Genomic DNA, 26,737 nt, shown 5'->3' with positions numbered 1-26,737 from the left:
CCTAAGGGCAGTGCGTATGTAGCATATGGATAACGTATGCTCCATACTGATTTCTGTAGTAAGCAGCAGGATTCCGTATATTTGTACAATATAACGCTGTCCGGAGAATGGATTTTTCTCAGTGTGTATGGTCATAATACTTTTTTTTGTTATTGGTCACTTTGAAATAGAGGAGCGTTTGATTTCCTTACAATACATACCGAAGATGATAACTGCTTTCCCTTTTAATTTGCGGCCTCTGTTATACTTCCTACGTGCGAGAAAAGTTTCATCTACTTCCACAGTTTTTCGGATTACTCCTGTTTGGATATCTTTAAAAAGTAATTTTTAAAAAGAGTACTTTCTTGGTTTGCACTCTTGGAAGAGGGAAGTGGGAGTGTTCTAGAACTTCACCTTTTTTTAGTTTCGTGTTACAGAGCCATGTATTACGCTGGTATAAAATAATGAATTCAGCCCTTTTTGTTTCAATTTGGTACTATTTTTCAGCCCACTCCTGAGATAGGACTGTGGCAACACTGATTTGATGCATTTGCCGATCACTTACTTATGTGAGCAGATCTTTCTGCTCTTTGCAATATTAAAACCTTAAAGCGAAATCGTCTGTATGTAGAATCAGACCCAGCATTGATGGTGACAAAACTTCTTCCAGATTTCAATGTAATTATATATCATTCTTCACATTAGTGATTTCATATTTGGGAACATTATTTATCAAATGTTCTTCCTTTCCTGATTAAATTATTTTCTTTAAACAAAAAAATACATTGATTTTCAGTGTTGAAAGTTATTGCATTTTCAATTGAAATGTCGTTCATTAGAAAACGATAATGTATCTTTAGAATAAATTACTTATTGCAATATTTTTCTTGATCTTTTTCTTGTCAGTGGTAATTCTAATTAGTATATATTTTTAATATCATGTGAAATTTCAGATAGCAATGCAAGGGGATCCGCAGATCACTTTTCGAATGAACAGGGGCTCCGCGTATCGGAAAGTTTGAGAACCACTGATTTAAACTGTTCGAAGTGTTTGTTGTGTTTTGTTTCACGTATTTGCCTTCCTCGCAAAGAAAAACAAAACAAAAAACAAGAAAAACACGTCGGGATAACAGAAAACGAAGAATAAGATACTGGTCTGGTTGTAATGTAAGCCAATATTCCATATCTCTTGTTATTAATTTTTTTAATTGATTGAATACTTTGCAAATAAGCAGTTGAAGGTTACGGGTAATTTTCGCTCAATAGATATCAATAAAAAGACTGCATTTACTTCTTATGTTTGACATCGAAAGACCTAGAACAACAAAAAAATCATTGGGTGTGTGTGTGTATATGTGTATCACGGAACGTAGCTAGTCAATAACGATGTGGGACAACTATTACAGCTTTCATAAGATGAAGTTTTTACGAAAACATGTTAAAATTGTATACACTTCTAATAAAGAAGTATTTTACTTTAATTTGCGCATTCTGCTGAAGTTAAGTAGCTCAAGTGATAGTGCGTTGACTTCGCATTCAGGAGGTCGTGGTTTCGATTCCCACTGCCGAACATCTTGACTGGGGTTTTCCAGGGCTTTCCTCAGTTCTACCAGGCAAATGCGAGGATGATACCTACCAAACAGGCCCTGGCCGATACCTACCTTCCCAAATGTTTTCCATTTGTTGTTGTTGTCAGATATCCAGTATAAAATGGCCTCTGAGCTGCATCTGGTTATTTTTAAATAAATAAATAAAATAAAAAAGTAAATCTCAAATTAATTAAGGAATTTGTTGAATGAGGGATCGCGTTGCAGTGAAAATTCTGAAATACAGGTCATTGAATAAGAAAGCGCTTGTCTTCTTTAAGCTAACATGAGCTACGAGAATTAAAAAAAAAAAAAAAATACACAAGTGGGTGAAAAGACGGTAACAGTGGTCGAAATGAGAGGGTATGCGGTTGTATGCCATACTGCCTCTGGTTTCTCAGTGATGAAGGCATATCGTCTCTGGTTTTTCAGTGATGAAGGACATCGCCTCTGGTTTATCAATGATTAAAACATACCGTCACTCGAAAGTAGATGCTAAATATCTTTAATAAATCCATTTTTAGTATGCACAGTAATTGACAAATAGCTTTGCCCGTAAAAGGTTTTATTTCTTATATAGAAATAATTTCTAAGTTGACAACACGGACATTTTTCTCACGTTTTTCCTACCTTTTGATTTTAAAATGAAGTGTCTCCAAAGCAGTCACCTAGTTTATATTTCAATGTGCCATACTGATTTTTTTTTTCTTTGTTATGTACCGGTATGTGTGTGTGTGTTGTTGCGGTATCTAAGTAAAATATTACTAAACCGCTCGGATAGAACGTTTTACGGTGTTTTCTCAGGTTAAATATTAAATTAAAGATTTGAATTCCAACTAAACAAATATAACAAATTTTATTGGTAAACCAAAAACGGAAACATATGTAAAAATAACTTCTCAAACATGAAATAAATCGTTCAAACAAATGTAGATTAACTATCAGGAAATTTAGACTATCCGCGATTAAGTCGAAACAGTCATTAAAGAAAATATTAACAAAGTAGCATGTTATCAGAATTTTCAATACTTCCAAATAAATGTTCATCATTAGTCAGCATGCCAAAATATAGAAAATGAAGAAATACATACCAAAAGTCTTCTTCAAGTAACATCTATGAGTCCAATTCAATTCAGATACGGTTATGTCAAAAAGGATCTTTGCACATTTTCGTTTCTAATTTCGAATATAACAAAACTTATCTTTCTTTCACTTTTCATTTTCTAATAACAAATCACTATGCACTTTTGACTTTTCATTCAACACTAAATAATATGAATTAATAAAGAATAACATGCTTCTATGAAAGAAAATGCCTACAAACGAAAAAGTAGGTAATTCTAGTCTTACCTGTTAGTTACAACTGAAGAGGGGAGGGTTGCTGCACAACCACGAAATTTCGTAGAGGGCAGCACCTACCACTGATCAGTCATAAAACAGGATAGCCAGCTCGCAAACCTCTAGGATAGTTTCCTATCCAAGAAGTTTACTTCTGCTGAGACTTTTTTTTTCTCTGAACAAATAAATTTAATCACACAACAGTGTGTCTTCTTGCGTTAATGCATATAAATGCCGTGTTTTGAGCATGGATAGGCTAAGGAGTTGTCTGCTGTGAGAGCAGACCTTCCAGGTGTTTCAAATACCTCACAGTCAAGTGGGAGACCGGGAGTTTAATATCCTCATTCGGTTTTTGAGCATTTTGATGTATAATTCTCTATAATACAACATAAGGGGATATTTTTTTTTCAGAATGTTGGAGGAGATCGAAGTCTCTCAATGACCCCCCCCCCCGCGTTACTACAGAGAAACTCTCCAATTGTTTCCAGTCATTATGTAAATATAAATGGAATCGTTTAAGCAACATACCCTCACTATATTTCAACATTTAGGTACCCAGTATGTCAAGGCAACATCGTAATAAAACATACCGCCTCTACTTTTTTCCACTTCGACCACTGAACGGTAGACTTTCAATAGTCAAACTTGAAGTGGTGTATCTCTAACTATTGGTTGCAATAGATTAATAAGATCAAATATGGAACTTCTTCTATAGCCACAGAATCCATATCAAAAAGAAATTTACTTGCTGTGCCTAACTGTTTTTGTTCTATGGCGCCAAAGGTTTAAACAGGAAATCGTTAGTTTGATCCAATTCCTGACTGAATACGTTTAAGGGGGAAGATAGAACTTACTTTTGGGAAGCTGAATCAATTACAAAAAACTGTATCTCGATATCTCTTACCGGTTTTGCTCTACGGAAATCAGTATTTAAACCGGAAGTAATATTAAATTTGAACCACTTGCGGTTTTGGTAAAGTGTTCAGGATATTCATGGTACCTTATGCCTTGAGATGCTGAATCCTTTCCAAAAGACTGCTTTCCGCTAACTGTTACCGTTTTTGTTCTATGGTGATAAATGTTGAAACCGGAAATAATAAATTTGAATCACTTCCGGTTTGAATAGATGGTCAACTAAGGAGATAGAATCTATTCTTGGGACACTTAATCAATTGCAAAAAAAAAACTGCATTTTAATATCTATCACGATTTTTGCTCAAACCAGAAGTAGCAGACAATTTCAACCACTTCCGGTTTTGGTAGAGTGTTGGAGGTTGTGACGATACGCTCTGTTGGAACACTGAATCAATTGCAGAAAACCACTTGACGCTATCTATTGCCATTTTTGTTCTATGGTGATAAGAGTTGTAACTGGAAATGGCTAAATTGAACCCCTTCCGGTTTCAATAAAAGGTTAATGGAAAAGATGGAACCTATCCTGGGAACGATGAATCGATTGCAGAAAACAGCTTGTCGATCTCTCTTCCCATTTTTGCTCTGATACCTGTCAACACACAGATGGATGGGCGGACAAAGCCGTTTCGTAATATTTGGGACGGTTACGCATAGCATAGTTTGGAAGTATAATAAGTGATTAATTGAAATGTTCTTCTTTTAAAAAGTTGTGTTGGGCATTTTACTCCTAATTAATCAGAATTTAAAGTGAATTGAAGTTCTATTAAGTCGTTCATGTAGTGGTGTTTGAGGGAAATAACAAAGCCAGTGTAGTTGTAATTTATTAAATTCCACTTTTATTTATTTATTTTTTTAAAAAAACTAAAATTGCGTTTCTTTTTTAACTTAACAACGGAGACAACAGTTTAATAGCTTTTTGGGCAGCGGTGGCTCAGTGGTAGATCGTTTACCTCCGGTGCATGTGGTCCTTAGTTTGATCCCAGCTCGTGCAAGTGAGATTTGTGGTGGGCAAACACCGTGTGCTTCGGTTTTCTCCGAGTTCTTCCGTTTTCTTCCAGCTCCTTCATACCATTTAATTCGTTTCTCATCATCACTATCTCCTTTAGCTTAGCCGGCATAATCGTGAAATGTAAAACTTAAAGATTTCATTTCATTTTTCAGTTTAATAGTTTAGACGGGAACTCAGTTCTGTTGGCGGTTGTTTGTTAAACCAGTGTTCTTGCTTCGTAGCTGGGAATCAAGAATTCCTCAACCAGCACTAACAGTAGATTAAACAGTGAGAACGCTAGGCAAATGTTGGCCGTACGTTGGAATTAGACGTTTTAGAGGGTGGCCCACAAATCACGTAACGTGGCAAGGGGGTGAGGGGTTTGACCTTGCGTTACGTAGTGCTACAAGGAGGGAGGACGGGGTTTGCGCCTTCGTTACGAAATTCATGTTTTATCCTGTGAATTTATGTTCATTCTCAGGTTTATATACAGTCTTTTTAACAAATAATTATATTGAGTTCTTTTTAAAAAAAAAATAAATAAATACTTCTGTTGTTTTGGGAAATTGCAAATATATAGCGTATATAAATTGAATCATACAGATGGGATTCGAAGATGCTGCTGGACACCAGTATGACGAACCCTGCGTGTATTACAATACGATAAAAATCCGTTTTGTGGCTCTCGCCACATTGCATTTACGGCACACGAAGCTTTTCTGGAATTAGTGGTTAGCGATCCTAAATACCGCCCTCGCGTTCTCATTTGTATCGCTATTTCTACGAATATGATTCAGAACTTTTGATTTGAACCATTACCCACTCTATTCTTCTAGAGAGTTTCGCGTGTGAAATAAGAAGAAACTCTTTTTAGTGAGATAATAATTTTCGAGACGGAACGACCCACGATTTGCAGAGCAAAATAAGGTATTAAAAACCGAAATTCGTCAGATATTCATCTTGTACTGATTTTTTTTTGCTCTGTAGATTTCAGTTTTCCTGGGGAAATCGAGTTGAGGAAAGAATTTGAAAAGGCATAAACTGAAGTCCAAAGAAGATGCTCCAAAGCTTCTTCACAAACGAGAAGCCCCTGCTCCTCCACGTGTGCAGCCACGTCGAAATCTGTAGTCGACGAGGAAGAGAACTTCTTCCCATCGTCGACACTGGAGATCTTTATCTGGCGAAAGCATATTGGATTCGTAAGAAGAAGTCGATGTCAATTCTTTAGATCCTCTTTCACGTGCATCTTTTACCAGTATTTCTTGCCAATTATCGGTGACCTAAAAGGATGCTTGCGATCTGCTTGGGAGAACGACAATATGTAATATCGTTAATAGTTAATTAAACAATCTTGGGGGCACAACTTAGTCTGGTGGTTAGACTCATCTCCGTGTGTGTGTGGGGCCGCGGTGGCTCAGTGGTAGAGCGTTCACCTCTGGTGCTTGGGGTCCCGGGTTCGATCCCAGCCCCCACCAAGTGAACTTTGTGGTGGACAAACACCGTGTGCGTGGGTTTTCTCGGGGTTCTCCCGTTTCCTCCCACTTTCTTCATTCCACCATTTCATTCATTACTCATCATCACCGTCTCCTTTAGCCTAACCGGCATAACCGTGGGACGTAAAACTCAAAGATTTCATTTTTTCATCTCCGTGTGCTCCTGGGTTCGATTCCCGACCGGTGCTTCCCAATTTCAGGCGTGCTCCCAGCGTCGTGAGGCAAACTGGGGAGTGACGACGTAAACGAATAAAAGACGTGACGACCACTAGGTCTAGAAAGCTCGCGATAATCCCTGTTAGAGAAGGGGCAACGCGTTGACTACGTGTTCGTCGCTGGGCTAGACGTACTTCAGCCAGTCGCTGACAGGTGGCGTTGGAGCAGCTCCGTTCAAGCCCACAAAAAGGGTTATGCCAAGTGGTTGGTAATTAAACGAACTTACAATACGTAATATTGAAAATGAAGACTAGTTAATTAAATAACCTTATAGGGTTAAAATATTATTACGGTATTACCATTTTCTAATACTTTGATTCGTTGGAAAAGAAACTACAAATTTATTTAGAATACAAGCATTTTGTAATAAAAAGTTGTGCCTTTAAAATTAGTTGTTTACTGTAATAACCCCCAAAATAAGCAAAATTGGTGAAGAAACAAAAAATCAAAAAGCGTTACATCACAAAGGGGGGAAGCGGTTCGGTCTTACATTTCGAAGTGTGACAAAGGGGACTGAGGGGATAAAAATTGGTCAAAAATAGTGTTACGTAATATGTCAATGGTCCCTTGTCGATTATTTACGAACCAGTTCAATTGCAAATGAAACTCTTACGAAGCAAGTTAAATTGCTGTTGGGAGTGCGAAGTACAAACTGTTGGATAAATGACGGGAAATTGTTGGTTGGCCAACATACACTTAAAACTACGTGGATGTTGGGACAATGTATTTTTCAATACAATTACCAATACTCAACCATATGCTGTGTTGGACAAACGTACTTTACAATTAGCAGTTTCCAACCATGCCAATCATTAGCCTACAAGGTGTGGTGCTGGAGTCCTTCATTCGGTTACCCTGACAATTTTCATGGTTTCCAGTAAGTCTGATAGAACTGCTGAAGAGTCTGTTAAGGGGACTCGAACCTAGGACATCTAACCAAACACCTAGAACTTTGCTTAACATGTAACGGTAATGATAGAGAATAGCACATAACCTGAATAACATACCATGTATCTATTTGTAAATGTGAATCCCTTTTTCTTTTAGCGAGAACCTTGCTGTTGTCCAAGTGTTCTACAAGGATCGACAATTTATCAGCTACAGCCGCGGGGAGATGTTTGGTCTGACGGAATTCTTATGTAAGTTACACTTTTGTATTTAAATAATTCTTTTCAAACGCCCAAACTAATCGTAAAAGTATTAATTACAATATTTCTGTCTGGCTCATTTGCGTTATTACTGCTGTAAAGCTTAACAGAATTTGGATGTTCGTGGTAATGCAAGGTCCAAAGATTTCGAATTCATTAATAAATGTAACATTGTAAATTTGAAATGTGTAATAACCCAGCACGTAGCCAGGATTTCGTGAAGGGGGGGGGGTCCGTGACATGAAATACTGTGGTCATCACACCAGGAGCTCGATCATTCTAGGCTATTTTACTGGAACATATATTGGTTCGTTTAGCCAGGACTTCTTAACGGGGGGGGGGGGACATGAAATTCTGAAGGCCCAGGAGCTTGATCAATCTAAACTATTGATGGTTTGTTAGGACAATAAAATGAGGATATGTTGGTACGTATTTTAATAACAAACTATGAAGAAATCTCGAGTAAAAGAATATATATAAAAAAAAAAAAGTATTGAAAAAGATTTTATAATATTTCGTCCTTCCTCTGTTTATTCAAATATAACAATTTTCCTTTCATTATGACCTCAACTATTATAAAAAGTACATATTCACTATTATAAAACGTGCATACTCAATAATGTCTTGCAAAATATTTTACAATATCTTCTCTGTTGAATCAAATGCTAACTTTCTTAACACATAAATTTTTGTTTTTATTATCCCGTCAACTATTGTCGGTTCCAAATGACAGGTTAAAGGATTAGTAGAAAATGGTTTTTGAACTAACATGTTTGACACTGCAAGGATGCGATGAAGAAAAATTACGTTCAAAAATGTCCACAACGGCTGTTACACAACGGCACTATGCTGTCGGAAGCTTGAAATCTCCCTGACTGGTAGCAGAAATTCTGAGAATTCTGTAACTTTTCTAGAAATTTCAAATTCCCTGACTCATCCAGGATATTTCGCTCGCCTCGCCACCATGTATTGCAAGTACAGTAAGAAGTCGAAAATCTGAGCTAATTGGAACAACAGGTTGTTTGGATTTACAAATTGTTCGGATTTTCTAAAATTACCAAGAAAATGCTATTTAGGCTTAAATATACCGTACGGTATGCTCTTTTATCAATACAGTGGTTATACAGTACATACAGTAATTACAATACCGTACTTAAGGCTACTTACTTTTAATGTTCCTGGAGAACCTGCTCGTACACTGAATTACACAGTTCTTGTAACTCACACTTAAAACTTAACCTGTTTAGGCCTAAGGGAAAATAAAAATAAATATATGCATGAGAAACAATTACATATTAATGAGCTTTTGTAAAACCACTGATTTCACACAACGCTGACGGACAACCCTATTGTTTGTTTATCACTAGAACTAAGACAAAATGTAAAAAGCTTGTAGGGACCACGTTCGGATTATCGACGTCCTACTGTAATACTAATCTACTCATAAGAAAGAGTAACCAAAAGCTTCCTGTAGTTTTTTTTTTTTTTAATTTTAACGCAGATTCTTCTTTTTCTCATTTCATTTTGTTTCATCTTTGCTTAATTTTTTTTTCATTTCTTTTATTTATTTCATTTTCCGCCGTAAGAACTTAGCGTTCATGGCTTCGTCAAGAGATACAGTTACTATTACAAGTTATAATAATAATAATTGCAAGAGATACGCTACAATTAGTATTACAATTATTAAAAAAAATAATATATAATAATACAATATATAAAGTAATAATATAAAATATATACGTAACAATAAAACAAACTAAGTGTACTTTTAGAGAAAATATAAATTTACCTTGTTTTATATATTTTAAAATTCAAATAAATTTTGATATTTACATTATAAAGAAAAATCTCGAAGGGGGGTCCGGACCCCCCCCCCCTTGGCTACGTGCCTGAATAACCTGATGTGCCGTTTTAAAAGCAAAACTTGACGTTGGGTTGGGAACTTTTAATCTTGTTGTGATATCACAAAGTACGACATACAGTTGTTTCTTTGCCGACATTGCGAGATATGAACTTTCTGATTTCGTTTGGTCCATTAGCTTAAAAGTTAGAATAGTGTATCAGGATAACTTTTCTTACATTGTACTGTACATACTGACCCCTGTCCACGTTCATTTTATTGTTATACTGTTGCGGTCATGCTATGTGGCCGGCTCCTGACTTGTGTGAACCATTTTTGAGTATTTGAATTCATTCATAGACACTCCGTTGCGGTGACACTGTTCCCCTGTTGTGCCGAAAGTCTCTGATGGATTGCGGCCCTTGATAAACCTTCCAACCACTAAAACCAGATCACCATTCGTTGTTCGTCTTTGGTGCAAACTTCTAATTGAGCGGCCATGATCTATCTACAACAAAAGGAAGACAAATGGAGAAATTAGGATGGAACTTCCGTAGCATGACCACAACAGCATAACAATAAAATAAACGAAGACAGGGGTCAGTATAAACAATGTAAGAAAAGTTATAGCTACATTGTGGATATTTTTACTTATCCTCATATATATAGGGTGTTTCAAAACAACGGCGACGTTTGGGAGGTGATTCCTAACAAACACCAAGATAACACAAAAAGTATAGACCAATCTGGGTGCGCAAATGCTCCCTTTCGGAGTTATAGGCTGTCGAAAACATGAAAAAATAAACTTTAAAGGTCCATAGCTCCAAAACTATGGGACCTACCATAGTCGGGTCAAGACTTCACTTAGGAACTATTATGTGCCCTATCCAAATATCCATGTTTTAGAATCCTGCGGCATTTCCACAACATTTTTATAGAGATATTGTCTTATCAGGAATCACCTCCGATATACTGTATATATATATATATATATAAACAGGGGTATAGCCAGCAGATTTATGTAAGAGGGGCCCGTCGTTTTTGAGAGGGGCAGCTACGATGTACAAAGTCAAAAAAATGTGTTGCAGCTAGTGCTTTTAGGCTTGACAAAACCGAAAAATTTTGGTTTCCTTCCCGAAAACTTTAAAAACTGCTTTTAAATTATTATTATTATTATTATTATTATTATTAATAATAATAATAATATTATTATTATTATTATTATTATTATTATCTGGAAGGGATTGTAGGTTTATGTGACCATAAGTGTATCATTAATCATCAAAATCAATCCAGCAGTGTAAAACCGGTTAACCGCCGAACATTTTACATTATATATATATATATATATATATATATATATATATATATATATATATATATATATATATATATATATAGTATTTACATTATAGTATTTTAGTGTATTTGGTGTAATAGTTCTAGAAACTCATTTGTAAACGTCATTCTATATCTGACGTGATTTTAGTTATTTGGGCACAACATGTAAGAATCGCTCAACCCTCGGCCCTACCATATTACCGTAGTCGATAACTCTTTTGAATGTTTCTTCGGCCTACCGTATTAAGTTTTAACAAGAAAAAAAAAATGTTAAATATTCTCATAGCTTGTGTAATATACTTATTTTGTACTAGCATAAGTATCTTTGATAATTGTATAATTTTCAGCGAACAGTGGCGGAATCATGAGTCTGTTTCTGGGCTTCAGCCTTCTGAGTGCCGTGGAGATTGTGTACTTCTTCACCCTTCGTTGCATCTGCAACCAAATTGCTCGTCGCAGAAACAAAGTGCAAGCAGACAGTAATCTTGCATTTCAGTAATTTAGGACAATTATATATCCTATGGTACTCACATTTTTTAAAAAAACATTCTAGAACTGGATAAAGAACTTATACTCGTCAATGAATAAATATTTTTCTAAAGATATTCGTTACTTTTATTTGTATTTGCGTCCTGCATAAATAAAGTATTAAGTAATTTAAAATGTAACATATTTCATTTAGAATTGGATAAGCTCGCACTGGGAATGAAACATGGATCTTCCACGCAAAAAGTGCTGGTCTTATTATAGGGGAAGTTACTCAACCTAGGGAAATTTATTTTGACTTACTAAAATGTGTATATTTGTGCAGCTTCTTGACGATAATGCACACTACCAATCAGCACTCAAACAAGACACAAAATTGAAGAATTTTGGTGGGAACGGCTGCCCCACTCTCCACATAGCCTCAATTTAGCGTCGAATTACTTCCATCTTTTTTTCGGTGTTAAAGTCTGCATTGCAAGTTGAACGTTCCGAAACCCACTACACATTTACATATAGTTTACACATGTATCTTAAAAAAACAAATTTTTCACAGCTTAGGGGAACTTATATATTGAACGACCTACTTATACAATTGCGGCTTCACATTGTAAAAGTTACAATGGTATTGTAGCATATAGGACAATATCAGAGCAATATTTTTTGGAAGGGGAGATCATTTTGTCCCTTGCTGTACACTGGGTATGAATTAAGGAACAGTGATTGCAGTACTTAGAAATAATATTTAAATAGATGATAACCAATTGTTTGCAACTACTAATTTATTTGTTACAGAAGAAACGATAAAAAATACTATCCACAAATCATAACCTGTTTCCTCTTTCCCATTATAATTTTTTTTTCTTCAGAAACTAACTTTATTAACAAGAGACACAAAGATTTAAGATTTCTCGGCTTTCGGCATCGCTGCCCATGTTTAGCCCGTCACGTTTGAGAGATGACGTACTTCGGCGAGCACACTATCCCAGGAAAGGTAAGGAAGAAAGGATTGGGGAAGGAAGGAAGCTGCTTGGGGCCTATATGTTAGGTACCACCCCAGCATTTGGCTGGTAAATGAGGAAAATCTCCTTCAGGATGGCTGGCCTGATTTTAACACTTCTGCCAAATGAACAAGACACAATGTGCATTTGAAAACGACTACGAGATCTAAAAAGGTCGTTATAAACTTCGGGAGGTGATTCCTCAGATCAAAACAAGAGGAAAAGTCCTCTTGCACTTTCTCGATTTGAGGTTAGGTTTCGAGACAAAGGGTTGGCCACTTGGAACCTAAAATCGACTCCAAAAACGAGTGTGCTGTAAAAAAAAAATAAATAAATAAAAATAAAAATAAAAGACGTTCTGTTGTCTGCTTCATATCTTGCATACGCTCATTAGCGAATATTTGGATGCCTAATAATATGATAGTGCAATACGCAAACCAAACTCAATCAATCAGGATGGCAGCACTGACCTGATGGAATCACTTGTTCTTCCCTAACCTCCAGCGTATTGCTACACATTACCTTCTGACAAGCAACTTTTCTGATAATGTTTAGCTTGTTATTTATGATTATATAGTCCGTATATTACCATTGAACAGAATTGCTTTTTGATGTTCAAGTTGGATACTCTGTATCTCGCAAGCGAAGCTGAACTCGAGAAATTGCAACAGGATTCTTTCGCTTGTTATATCAGGAACCACCTTCCAAAGTTTGTCCACATGTTTGTATTCAGTTCCAATTGTCAGGAGTCAATCCAAGTTGGCAACCCTGTGTCTCCAAGCCGAAGCTAAAATCGAGAAGTTGCAACAGGACTTTATCTCTGGTTCTGATCTTAGGAATCACCTTTCGAAGTTTGAAACCTTTTCTTTACACCCCGTATATTAGAATTTTACTGGATTATTTATTGCAAAAAATTTTTAGCTTCGAAACTAAATCTAATCATAGGATTATTACAGCAAATAGTAATCATTACATATAAAGTATTGGCCCTTGGTACATTGAAAGAAGAAAAGTGTGTTTCTAGTACCTGTATGACACGCCTCTTGTTGTTCCTGTGACGTAAGCAGCTCATTTTTGCATTGTTTGAAGCGTTTCACATCCGTAAAAAAGAATTTTCTGAGATCTTTAGTATGTGATATATTGAAGACTAGTTCTACATGATGATGTCTTTAAATTACCTTTGGTCAAAAAAATGTCCATTGTGTGTAGTATTATCAGATAAACTGACATACTGTAAGGTCATTCAATAAAACTTTTAGAACAATCCCAGGGGTACAAACTCTTCTCTAATACAGTTAATCTGTGATTATCGGGAGATCTGTCCGACACATCAGCACTTATTTTCCACCCGGCACTGCATTATGGCTTAAAGAACAAAGTATTCTAAAAATAAATAAATAAATAAATAATTCCACAACACTTACACATGTAGATGCATACACTCATTTTACGTTTAAACTCACTAGTAAAAAATTGTAAATTCCACATCTATATCTACAACAAATATTTCATTCTACCATTTTCTCTATTCCTATTTATTTGTATATTTGAATATATAGTTTCCCCATCGGAATCGGATCGTGGTGATTCACTAATAGAACACCCCTCTGATGTGTGCGATTTCTGGCTTTATCCCATTTGCGCCAATTACACTTTATGACAGACAAACGCTGTCTTGTCTATTTTTACATTCATTTTCACCATCGACACCTTAAGTCTACACGCTATAAAAGTGGGAAGTAAAACTAAAAATTTCATCTTTCCTCAATACTGTATGACTAAATATTTTAAATATTTTTCCACACTTATCGAAAGCATGACATTCCTCTATTATACAAAATATAAAGATTCTGAAAGTGAATATTTGATTGCATACTACTTAGTCTCTCATACAAACATTTTAATATTGTAATTGCCTCTTTCTTTACACTCTCTTTCTGATTTTCAGAAACTCTCTACCACAAATTTTTGTTAAATTTTGTCAGTTAACCTCTACTTCCCTGAATTAGATACAGCAAACAATTCTAACACATTTCAGGCTGCTTCTCTTTATGTGTTAACATGTGTATTTTCATCTGTTTTTTCTTAACAAACCCTCTCCCACATTCCTCACACTTATGAGGTTTCTCACCTGTATGAGTTAGCATGTGGGTTTTCAAATTAGAATTCACAGTAAAACCCTTTCCACATACCGAACACATATGAGGTTTACACCCTGTGTGTATTAGAATGTGAGTTGTCAAATGGTTTCTACATCTAAACTCCTTTCCACACTGCTCACATGCATAAGGTTTCTCACCAGAATGTGTAAGAACGTGTCTTTTTAAATTAGAAGTATTGCTAAAACGCATCCCGCAACTTTGGCATGTATGTGGCTTCTCACCTGTATGTATTCGGATATGAACTTTCATACCGGATTTCTTACTAAATCTTTTCCCACACTCCTGACATACATAATGTTTCTCAGCATTATGTGTTAGCACATGAACTTTTAAATTTGATTTATCTCTAAACCCTTTCAAACATACAGGACACACATGAGGCTTCTCAGCGGTGTGTATTAAAATGTGCGTTTTTAAATTATTTCTTTGACTAAATCCCTTTCCACATATCTGACACGTATGAGGTTTCTCACCAGTATGAGTTAGCATATGTTTTTTCATATCGGTTCTCAGTCTAAATCTGTTTCCACACTCCTGACATACATAATTTTTGTCATAATAATGTATTAGCACATGTCTTCTTAAAGTTGATTTATTAACAAACCACTTCCCACACTCGAGACACAAATAATCCTTCTCACTGGTATGTGATAAAATGTGCGTATCGAATTCGCTTTTTTTACTAAAGCTGCTTCCACATTGCTGACATGTATAAAGTTTTTCAGTAGTGTGTGTTAACAAAACTGTATTCAAATCTGTTGTCTGACTAGTTCCCATCCCAAACTCCTGGTACATGTAAGGCTCTCTTTCACCGTGGAAAATCATCGTATTCCCGTTTCTGTAAAGAGTATAGTCATGGAAACTAACAAATTCAAATAATTTTGAAAATACAGACTGAAATAAACGTTACCTAACACGTAAAAGACACATCTGCTTCTGTATAATTGAACAGGAAAATAACGATGGAATTTCCATTGAAGATAGTCATTGTTGCATCACACAACTGAGTAACCCATACGTTGGGTATCTCGTGATGCAGTTATGACTGCAAAAACTGTCGACTGATTTCATATCATTTGCGTTTTCTAGACAGAAGTATCTTATTTTCTCCTATATATGAATAACGTAGAAGATTCAGTTTATATATATACATATATAGGATAGATCATTTATTTTAATATCTCATAAAACCTCAAATAAAGGATAAAAACTGAAATTTTTACAATGCACATTCCGAGAAAATGGCATTGTTTTACTTACTCCGTGATACTACTAAATCAAGTCAATCTATTTTTCCAAACAGCTTACGTCAAACTATCAAAAATCTAAACTTCAAAGGACAACACAAAATACTAGTGTATTCTTGTGCGACACAAGCTAGTAGTGTCGCAAACAGTATCACAAACGCCTGCAAACGTAAAAGTACCTTATTTAAAAATATTATCCTTCGAAAAACAGCTTGATCTCAATGAAAATTCTGTTGCTGAGCTCAACAGTATATGATTTCTGCAATTCACTTTTGACAAAATAATGTCTCATAAAATTACCATACGTTGGATAGTTGCGACACTATACCTAAATATATCAATAAAAAAATATCCTTAAACCTTCTGCAAGCAAATGAGCAGACTGAGATAACAGAGTAGACAGAACGGACTAGACAACACCAGCACAACATAAAAATGCATAGGATGTAAGTAAAAAAATCTTCTGTTGATAATATTCGATTGCTACAGTCAATTTAACATTTAGACGAGGAAGCTATACTAAACTAATTCTAAAGTTACACCTTTAAAGGAACAAAACTGCAAATAATTTCAGTACCGAAGAATTTATTATCGTTTTCTTGGGTTCGGTGTTTATTTACATTACTGAAATGTAAGAATAGCAAAACGCTTGGAAATAATATAATTTTATCTTACAACACATTTGCTAACATGAGCAATGTTAAGCACATCTTGCTTTGATTGAAATAAAGATTTGATATCTCAAAAATCTAGAAAAATTGAACTGGAATCCGTCAAAAAACCAGCGAACTTGGGTAATTTAAATTCTTTGACGAATTGTATGGATAACAGCTCGTGTCCCTGTCTCAACGATGGTTTGTGAGATGTAGAGTTGAAGCTTACGTAAGATCCGAACCATTAGCTCTAATTACAAATCGAACAGTAGTCTCTAACACCGAAGTCCGAAGTGAAGTAACCATACAACAACGCATAAAGTCTTTTGATGTATTATTGTAAACAATATAAGAGTATTAAATTAGTACCTTGAACAATATTATGTGGGTTCACGAAGATTCCGATAAACTCCGATGTGAGTAAACTTATTAACAATGATTATAAATTCCTTTTACAACGAAAGATGGGAGCGAAATTGCTTCCAGACCGATAAAATAGAGTACACAAATATAAATAATTTTAATAAGTATATCATTCATGTAAAAGAATAGCTTGCAAAATTTTTTAAACAGCACATAATTTATATTATATGCAATTAAAGTTTACATTTTATTAATGTTTACTTGAATTCCTATGATTCTTACGGAACATAAAAGTAGATTCTTTATATTCGCCAATAAGTCTAATAGGTTACTGGAGACTTGATATATTAAGCAAACATGGATTGATTGAAAATTTTTTTACATCATCCGGGCTACTAAACAACGAGTAAAGTACAAAAGAGATAACTAATGAAATCGAAATCACAAAGATGGTAAGAAGAAATGAACACCAAAGTAATGAACCGGTATTTCCAGATGCATACAACTGTAAATGTATTCGTAAGTTATGATTATGATCATTTATCAAAATTAACATTTACTTTAGTGGATTAGTTTATGAACATTGGGAGTCAAACAACTGGAATGTACAGAAGACAAAGAGAGTAGAATCTTCAATTTTTAACGTAAATTACATAAATAAATTAAACTTTTTAAAAATAATAATAACGGTACTGAGTTGACATTTAGCGAACTAAAGGACGAAATTGTAAATAATTAAAAACGTAGAAAGATCCTGATTAGAATTTCGAAACCAGACTGCAAAGATCTAAAAATTATTGTATGTATCCGAGTAATTAACACATTCCTGACGAGCCTTTAAATACCGGGGGTTTCTCTGCAAACTATTTTCTTTGGTATAATTTAAAAATTCGTAGAAAATACTCGTAGTTTTCAACATAAGGTGATCGATTGTACCATTCCATAATTTACAGAACTTCTTCTTTACACAGGATTTTACATGTAACACTTCATATTTATTTTCTCACTTATTTAATGTGTATATTAATTACGCAAATAGAGAAAAAATTTTACAATGTAACAAAAAGTTATGTAAGTATAGTTGGAAAACACCCAAAAAATACACAATTTGCGAGATTACAACAATGATGCTTGTTATCTGCACATGAAAACTGAAAAATCACAGGTAATTAGCCTTAGTGTGAAAAAGTTCAAAACACTTTGGAACGCATAGACCGACATTACATTGGAGACAGTAAAATATAGTCTCCTTGCATGTTTAATTTTTATGTCCGCCTCCGCAAACATTGCAAGATCTGCATGGTCTTGCTTCGTTGTCCGTACGTGGTACTTTGTGTGGGAAGTGACACCCTGTGAATCTATCAGCTGTAGATGAGGTTGAAGGTTGATTTTTGGAGATCTTCACCTTCTTTTATAACAAGAGCTTCACACACTTTAATGATAAATTACTCAAGAGGCATGCTACTGTTATCTGGTTATAGTTTCTTGAAAATTATATATGCATTCACCACTGACCTTATGAAGAGGTGAAAAAAAAACATTCTTAACCCATTTCAATGTCTTTCGTTTGAAAGGTTAGTAGCTCACTAGTTGGTCATTCCGATCAACAGCACTCTTATTGAAATTATAATCTAGTACAGCATCGGGCTTTACTGTTTGCTGTTGATTCCCCTTACATTTTACAGACTGTTCCGAATAACTCAAAACCCACGCCATGTAGCGCTTGCAGTCTAAACTACGCAATCACAATTTACAAACACAAAACGAGGTGCGAGCGTCACTCGTCGTTGCAAAGCAATAAAAAAGAATGGTGCAGTGTGAGCATGGCCCGTCTAACGGGACAAAACCAGTCCGTCCGTAATATTAATTACCCCACTGAAAAACTTGAGAAAAATTTATTACTGAAGAAAGTGGTTTCATTATTATTTACTGCTTTAAATTCATGAAAATTGAAAAGAAGAAGTGGATGAAGAAGACAAAGGACTCCTAGTATACTGAAAAGTGAAGTAGTACAAGCCATCAAAGAAGGAGGAAAGCCACTGAAGACAACGAAATACTAGTGTATTGGGTCAACAAAATAGGAGACTATGCAATAGGATTCAATGAAAGTACAGACTTCACTTACTAAGAAGATCTACCTGAGCAGAGAACGGTGAGAAATTTTCTAGGTGTTACAATGGTTGCATTATCTAAGAAAAAACACGTAAAGAAGTGCAGCAATCACAAATACTATTAACTTCATTTTCCACAATCGAAAGATTATGTTGAATAAGCAATTAAAAAGCACGATTAAAGAGATAATGGAGTTATCAATTTGGATTCCGGAAAGGAAAAGAAAATGAAATTTTTGAGTTTACGTCCAATGGTTACGCCGGCTAGGCTAAAGGAGACGGCGATGATGAGAAATGAATGAAATGGTGGAATGAAAGTGGGAGCAAACGGGAGAATCCACAGGAAACACACGCACACGCTTTGTCCACGACAAAGTTCACTTGGCGCGAGCTAGGATCGAACCGGGGACCTCATGCAACAGAGATGAACGCTTTACCACTGAGCCACCGTGACACCGTTGCATTCCGTAAAGGAAGAAACACCACATATACTATTGGGTTGATGAGGATTATATAACGAGTTTTTGAGGTAAAGCAAAAGTTGTAGTTTGCTCCATCGACTGGCAAAAAGGGTTTGGCCTGTTAATAGGACCAGATTTCTTTTCAGTTCCCTCTCCTCTCTATAGCGTTTGGGAAAAACTCCCCTACAAAGGAGCTACAAGCATAAAAATTAGTATCAATAGAGACACTATTATTTGATACTATAATATAATAGAGATACTGCTATTTTTTGCCATACGCAGGAAAAAATAGTCTCACATGTACACCACACATTGGAAAAAATCATATCAGAAATGAAGGGCAAAGATACAATATCAAAAGATATATTCAAGAATCAGAATATCGTACCAACGATATGTCCATGCATATTTTTTGATGAACTGCTGTTATCTACTTTCAGGTTAGTAGCCCAAGGGATGCACCTAATTGTCACAGAGACATGAACGATACCTCGTTGAAAAAATTATGGGGCATAGATTTCAACGAGGTAACCTTGGGCCCCGGAGATTGATTTGTCCTTTGTACTACTCTGGCAACACTATTATTTGTTGTACGCAGGAAAATATAGCCGCAGATGTACGCCAGACATTGGGAATAATCATATAAATATGGAGGGCGAACGTACAATAGCACGATGGATAAAAATTCAGAACGTCGTAAGTAGTCATACTATATCTTTCAATGAACTGTGGTCTACACTCAGGTTGCAGCCCTAGAGAAGCATCTAATTGTCACAGGGATATAAACGATTACTCGTTGAAAAGCTTATGGGATACAGATTCCAAAGAGGTAATTTTTGTGCGACCCGTACACAACCTGAAAAGCGATTTCAAGAGAGGGATAGATTGCTGGTTTCACGAGTTTGAAAGTAAGTTGTAGGCCACACGTTCTGTCACCCTTGTATTTCAACCTCCCTGAAATTTGACTCACAATGTCAAATATTCATAAGTGAGAAGACATCGCGCTCCCCTAGTGTTCTATTTTTGCTGCTAATAGTACCTACACACCAGCAATGGACCAGACCATAAAGGATGCAAAATCTTAACTCTGTCTCGCTTTATTGATAAGTTATATATTTCTAGAACGTGAAATCCTCCTGTTTCGAAGCCACAAAGGGCAGAAAATCTTACTTTCATGAAATAATCTTTCCATGTACAATATTAGCTGAAGAACAAATGCATCACATTTGCTCTCGTAGGTACCAGGTTCAGAATTTATATCTCCCTTGCTCTTGCATCTACGACCTTCATTTTTTATGATTCTCCCCAATGTCTGGCGTACATGTGGGTTTTTCATTTTTTTTTTTTACTTTCTTCTTCGTCTTTTACGGTTTAGGTATAGGGGCATAAAAGTTACCTCTTTGGAATCTGCGTTTCGTTAGCTTTCCAACGAGGTATCGTTCATGTCCCTGTGAACATTAGGGGCATGTGTAGGCCTTCCAACAAGAGGGTAGACTACAGTCCATCGAAAAATATGAATATATAGGGTGATTATCGTAGGTACGACGTTCCGAAATTTTCTCCTTCTTGTTACTGTACCTAAGCCCTTCATTTCTATGACTGTCCTCAATGTCTGGCGTACATGTGAAATTATTTTTTCCTGTACGACAAATAATAGCCTTGCCAGAGACTAGTCCTTAAAAGGTTAAACGTGAATGTAAAGTATCATCATGAAGCACAAGAGAAATACCTAAAAATAAGCACTAGATTATTTTCTTGCATTTATGCAACTATTTGTGATTTCATTAGACTAATTTCAAGAAAATGAGACTAATTTCAGTATTCTCGGATAGTTAAGAGAATATTGAGTTTTAGAAAATCATATAAAGCATAACTCTGAAGAAATAGTATATGCGTGTAAACGTACCTGAGTTTCTGAGAATTTCTATCCATTTCTTTGAAGGTTTCGTCTGTCCGATCCCCAATAACACCAGATACTTGATTGGTTGATTCGGATATTGCATTGTTCTCTTTGCTTTTAAAAGAGCGCTGACTAATGACACTCTGTGTCTCCGTTTCATTTTCTTCTTCTTTCTTACATTCCAATGACACTGAACATACTGAGAAAGGATCCATAATTTTAGATTCACTGGAATTACTATTATATAGCTCATATTGGTAATCTTCAACAAGAAGTTCATCTTCTGTTTCCTTCTCAGTTTTGATCCAAACAACCTCTCCATTTTCTGGTTCCATTTCAACGTTAGTCGAAGTAATGTTAGAACGATCAAATGTAATTATTTCACTCAATAGTTGATTACAATGTGGAATTGAATTTTCACCACTTATTTGAGAGGAGAACAGTTCTGAAACCATAAAAATATTATAATCAATATGTTTTAGTCATTATACTCTACAATAAAAAAAGACTTAATTAGTTTGTTGAAAATAATTTTGATTAATGGGAACTAAGAGCTCCTACAGCCTCGAAGCTAAAACAGGCGAAAAACACATTATCGAGATAAACTATACATTACGAAAGAAGCTTAAAGAAAGTATGACTTACTTCATGATAAGGTATATTAATTTGCGACACTCTAATAAGACTAAAGTCTCTGCATTTCAGATATCAATGAGAAGACTAGAGAAAAATACATATGAAATCTGATGTTAAATGTAAGTATAAAATTACTATTTTGTAATCTAAATACATTCTATTTTCACAAGTGACTTCATACTGCGCAGTGTGGTACATTTCACTCAAATTACATATTGTTTTCCAGGTTGAGAGCCATTAAGATATCGTCGCTCTGTAGTACTAAGCCGTCAGCTGGTGTGAACTAGTTCAAACCTGCTCTAGTCTGCTTACTGCTACATTGAGGAATATTCAGTTGTGTATTGAGCTGCTGTGTGCAGACTGTAGAGAATTTGACTGTTCTAGTGGAAAACTTGAAAGCAAGAAGTCTAGTACTATAAGAATAATGCCAACCTTCTGCTGTGAAGCTAGTCTTGTGACATTAACAGACATCCTCGCGTGCTAATCGCCAAGATGAAGTGCCCTTGAGGAGATTGAGTATCGGGAATCTATTCGCACAAATTATTCTTTACCAAGCGTGATTGGCTGCTCATGTAGAAGAGCGGATACTTCCTTTAAGGATTCGACATTTTCTTGTGGAAATATCTGAAATTATAGTGTGGTAAAAATACAGTGCAGTTTCACAGATTTGTAAAATTTACAGAACATATTTGTAATAAAATTTTAATAAAGTTGCGTGTAAAAGGTCGAAATATGTTGTGTTCTTGCCTGTGAGATGCACATATACGTAAAAATACATTACTGAAAGTCAAACATATTATCCATGAATTTCACCATAAAGTGGCTAGTAAGCACAGTATGCAAAGTACAGTGAAGTATTTGAAGTGAGCGTAGTAGCTCGGGATGGGTAACCATAGAAATTTCGGAGGTATAAAGGATCCACATAATTGTGAAACTTACGTTAGTAATGTGATGTTACTTTGAAACACAAATATGCAAGCAATGAAAACATATCGAAATGTTACCTATTATGTCTTTAGTAACGAGCAAATACATAATTCACACTAATGTAAGTAATCTTATGCTATAGCAGTAGTCAGCTCTAGCCTCGTTTATACATGTACGCACCATCGCTGACGAGAATACCTACGGACGCAGTCCCTCGCTGCCGCTGGGCCCCTGTTCCAACTCAGTTAGATAGCATTCGTGCCTATTAGTGGACATTTACCACAAGTTGGTCGGTTTGCACAATACTTCTTATCATGTATGCAAACTGAAGCTCTCCTTAAAAAATAAGTAGAGAGAAATGCAAGTCGAACCACACCCCACAAATGATTGAGCTACAAAAGGTCGATTTACTGAAAATAAAATATATATGTAATAAAATTGCAGATGTATGGATCCATACAGTAAAATTGCACCCAATATAATTCGGCAATTGATTTATGAATAAATATTCCTCCCCAATATTATAACGAGACCAAAAATTCCTGCTCCATAAATAATAGAATTGCATCATTCCTTCTGAATCATGCGCAAACCTCAAACTCCTGGAATGGCACCAAACATTGTCAATATTTTGTACGTATACCCCACTAATAAGATTGACCAAGTTAGAGGAATATATCACACATAAATGTCTCCATTAACCAATACGGACGAACAACCACTGAAAAAGAGTTCATTGACAGATACTAATGTCGACAAACGATCTATATTCAAATTTTCAATTTGTTCTTTTTCAAAACAAACATCCACATCAAACATGTGCCACCAGGAAACAGTTTAACACACAATAGAAAGCAACTCAAGCGAAATGTTCTTGTAACAAGGAAGCACAGCACTTAAAGTCAAAACACAAGCAAGACCAAATCGAGAAGAAAAATATCAGAACATGACGTAAAGTCATATCAACCACACTTCCGCTCAAACAGACAAGCAACAACATCAACAATAAGTCACCATGTGACTCGATACTAGAAACGAACCTAGAGAAATAGATAAGTTGTCAAAACCGGAACCAAAAGATCGAAATCAAATAAAATGTAGTGCAGGTGTAGTTTTGACGCGCCACATTTTGGAAACCTTACAGGTAAAATTTAATACCTTGGAGGAAATACATGCTTCTAAGGAACAAATTTCTGCAGGCAGTAGAATTAAATAAAAAATAATAGAGTTGTATTTTAGGTTCACAAGTGTAGGGTTACTAATGTAAAATCATAACAAGTGCTTCGCAACGGATAAAATAAATAAGTACATATGAAAGATGGCTCTATTAGATGCTATTTTCCATGTCAAAACCCACTTCTTTCCACTACCATCACTTGGGGGCATACTCACAGCCGGTGACACACCTGCAACTTTCGGACGCGCTGCACCTAGTGATGGGCAGTGGGAATATTCCCGGTGGGAAGGAATTTAAAAAATGTGAATATTCCCGGGTTTTTCTTTGGCCTATAAATTCCCGGGAAGGGATTTATTTTCATTTTCTTACTTTATGTTCCAAATTATAAGAACCGTATGACTAATTACATTAATATATTATGATTTACTTCTAAGTTTTAAAGAATTTGGAGGTTAATAAATTTAAAATTCTTTGACTGTACTTTATATAACTAATAACATGAGTTTTTAAGTTGCATTTCGATTTGCACTAATCCCCTACTGCGCTAAAACGTAGGGTAATTGTTTAGTATTGGAGGCCCAAAACTAGCAAAAAGTAGGATGATTTACGGAACAATCGAGTTGATAGTGGTTTTCAAGCAGTAAAGAAAGTATCGAACACTTTTTTTTTTTTTTTTTTTTTTTTTTAGCGCAGTAGGGGATTTGTACAAACCGTAAAGCTAAGTGGAAGTGATTTATATGAGAAAAGAAAGTGAATTGCTGGTAACGAAGATAGAAAACAACGTGCCCTGCAGGGCTCTAACCCGCCTTCACTCGCTAACGCTCGCTGTGCAGTGCTGGCTAAATTTAATGTTGGTAACGTAATTTAACTTAAGAAACCATAAAACAACCGCATCGGAATAGAATATCGCAAAAAATTAGGTGCCCCCCCCCAAAAGCTAAACAATAGACAAAAGTAGCGAAGTACTCATTTACAAAGATGAAAAGGAACCATTTTGTAAAGTAATGTAAAGTTACGTAGAAATAGAGACGAAGTACTATTAATAAACACTGAACCACCGTTAGTAATAGACGTCGGTCTTTCTCCTGTCTCTGACTCGAATTTCTTAAGTACTCGGACTTCTCTTACATGTGAATTAACGCATGAAATTTCGAGAAGTGGGCAGGAAGAAAGGTCGTGTATGGCCATATTACATGCAAAATCATAAAGATAAGAAAGTATCTTGCAAATATTGCGAACATACATATTTAGGCGCATATGCTGACAAAATGCTGGGACATGTGTCTTCTGCTAGTTACCCAACCTAATTTGTTTATAAAATTTAAAATGTTTATATCAGTAGTAGAGTCAAGTTTAGAAAATCCACTTACATGTAAATTTAAAATTTTTAGCAGTTTAAACGTATGTGGACTTACTATACCATTTTTGAAACATATTTACTTTCATAGAAGACATTGTAAATAAATATCCATTTATGCGTACTCTCTAAATATAATAAAATAACATAACACGTTTGAGAATATACATTTTAAACACTCGTCTGGGGACAAAAGTAATAATATACTGTGATATAAAAACGAATTTAACTTTGAAATCATAATATAGTAATAGAATGCAATTTTATTTGTGATTGTACATAAATTCCCATTTTTGGGAATCTTCCCGAAAAATGTTTTCCCGGGAATTCACCCATCACTAGCTGCACCATAGGCTTCGCCATGCCCTGGCTTGCTTAGATAGCATTCGTGCTTTTAGTGACTACCTAGCAGAAGTTGAATTGATCTTTTCATTGTAGTTTTTATGCTACACATCCGCAAGCTCTATTAATAGGTAAATTGTGAAAGAATTCTGATTTTTCATCAATTACTTCTGATGGGCCCCTTGAATTTTATCTATGCCAAGTGAGATATTTTCATGTCGCCCAGTGGAAACATTATAAAGGGCAATAAGACAGAAACTAGTCAAACAATTATCTTTCAACGACTCTTTCTAGTAGTTCGCCGAAAGTAAACCTTTACGTATAAGGAATGAAATGACCATAGTGAAAACTTGCCCAATATTTCAAATAGTGTACACACACTGAAGCTTTCCTGAAGTGAATACGCACATAGGGAGCAAGTCCACACTCGAAAAGTTATTACGATACAGAGAGGGTGAATATATTTAAAAATAAGCATTTATGCAGTAAATTCATGTATGGCAAAAAAATCTCCACCAAATACAATAATGAAGTAACTGTTAAACCATACAGAAACGTACATATATTGACCTGTAAAGATGCAATTATTCTTAGTGTTTTACAGTGTTGCCTGTCCTAGCTCTGGAGTGGGTTGAAAAATATTACCAAATTGAAACAAAAAGGGCTGAATTCATTATTTTTTTACCATTATAATACATAGCTCTATAACATGAAACTAAAAAGGGTAAAGTCCTAGAACACTTCTCACCCCCCTCTTTCAAGAGTCGAAAACAAGAACGTGCTCTTTTTAAAAATTACTTTCTAAGAACATCCTAAATAGAACCCCGAACGACCGTGAAGTAGATGAAACTTCTCTCGCACGTAGTACAACAGAGACTGCAAATTAAAAAGGAAAACAGTTATCATCCTCGGTATGTATTGTGAGGAAACAAAACGCGCCTCTATTTCAAGGTGATCAATAAACCAAAATAGTATAATAGCCATATATGAAAAAAAAAATTAAAACGAGGAAGAAATTGTCAATCTAGCGTCATTTGTTTCCCGTTATAGCTCAAATTACGAATATTACACAC

General features: G+C 35.4%; 2 protein-coding genes across 4 annotated transcripts in view; one reads left to right on the top strand and one right to left on the bottom strand.

Annotated features, from left to right (window-relative positions):
- The window catches only part of LOC145673328 (pickpocket protein 28-like), a 75,054-nt gene extending 63,089 nt beyond the window's left edge, over positions 1-11,965 (top strand). The window contains exons 10-11 of the mRNA XM_081742927.1: positions 7,563-7,654; positions 11,192-11,965. Coding sequence (XP_081599053.1) covers positions 7,563-7,654; positions 11,192-11,343 — 244 coding nt within the window. The 3' untranslated portion in view covers positions 11,344-11,965. The remainder of the gene's footprint in view (positions 1-7,562; positions 7,655-11,191) is intronic.
- A 222-nt stretch (positions 11,966-12,187) lies between these two features.
- LOC145672871 (uncharacterized) lies at positions 12,188-26,309 on the bottom strand. 3 transcript variants are annotated; one of them, XM_081742047.1, is made up of 4 exons: positions 26,225-26,309; positions 22,294-22,485; positions 21,232-21,670; positions 12,188-15,328 (listed from the first exon to the last, which is right to left on the bottom strand). In XM_081742047.1, the coding sequence occupies exons 3-4, from the start codon at positions 21,558-21,560 to the stop codon at positions 14,353-14,355; spliced, it is 1,305 nt and encodes a 434-aa protein (XP_081598173.1). In that variant the 5' UTR covers positions 21,561-21,670; positions 22,294-22,485; positions 26,225-26,309; the 3' UTR covers positions 12,188-14,352. The 3 variants fall into 3 exon arrangements, with proteins under 3 accessions (XP_081598173.1, XP_081598172.1, XP_081598175.1); XM_081742046.1 differs by lacking the exon at positions 22,294-22,485 and having other exon boundaries at positions 26,225-26,280; XM_081742049.1 differs by lacking the exons at positions 22,294-22,485; positions 26,225-26,309 and adding an exon at positions 26,044-26,203.
- Positions 26,310-26,737: the final 428 nt, after the last annotated feature.

Source organism: Thermobia domestica, chromosome 16, assembly GCF_964235325.1.
Source record: "Thermobia domestica chromosome 16, izTheDome1.hap1.1, whole genome shotgun sequence".
Taxonomy (NCBI): domain Eukaryota; kingdom Metazoa; phylum Arthropoda; class Insecta; order Zygentoma; family Lepismatidae; genus Thermobia; species Thermobia domestica.
This window is presented reverse-complemented; position numbering and strand designations above follow the sequence as displayed.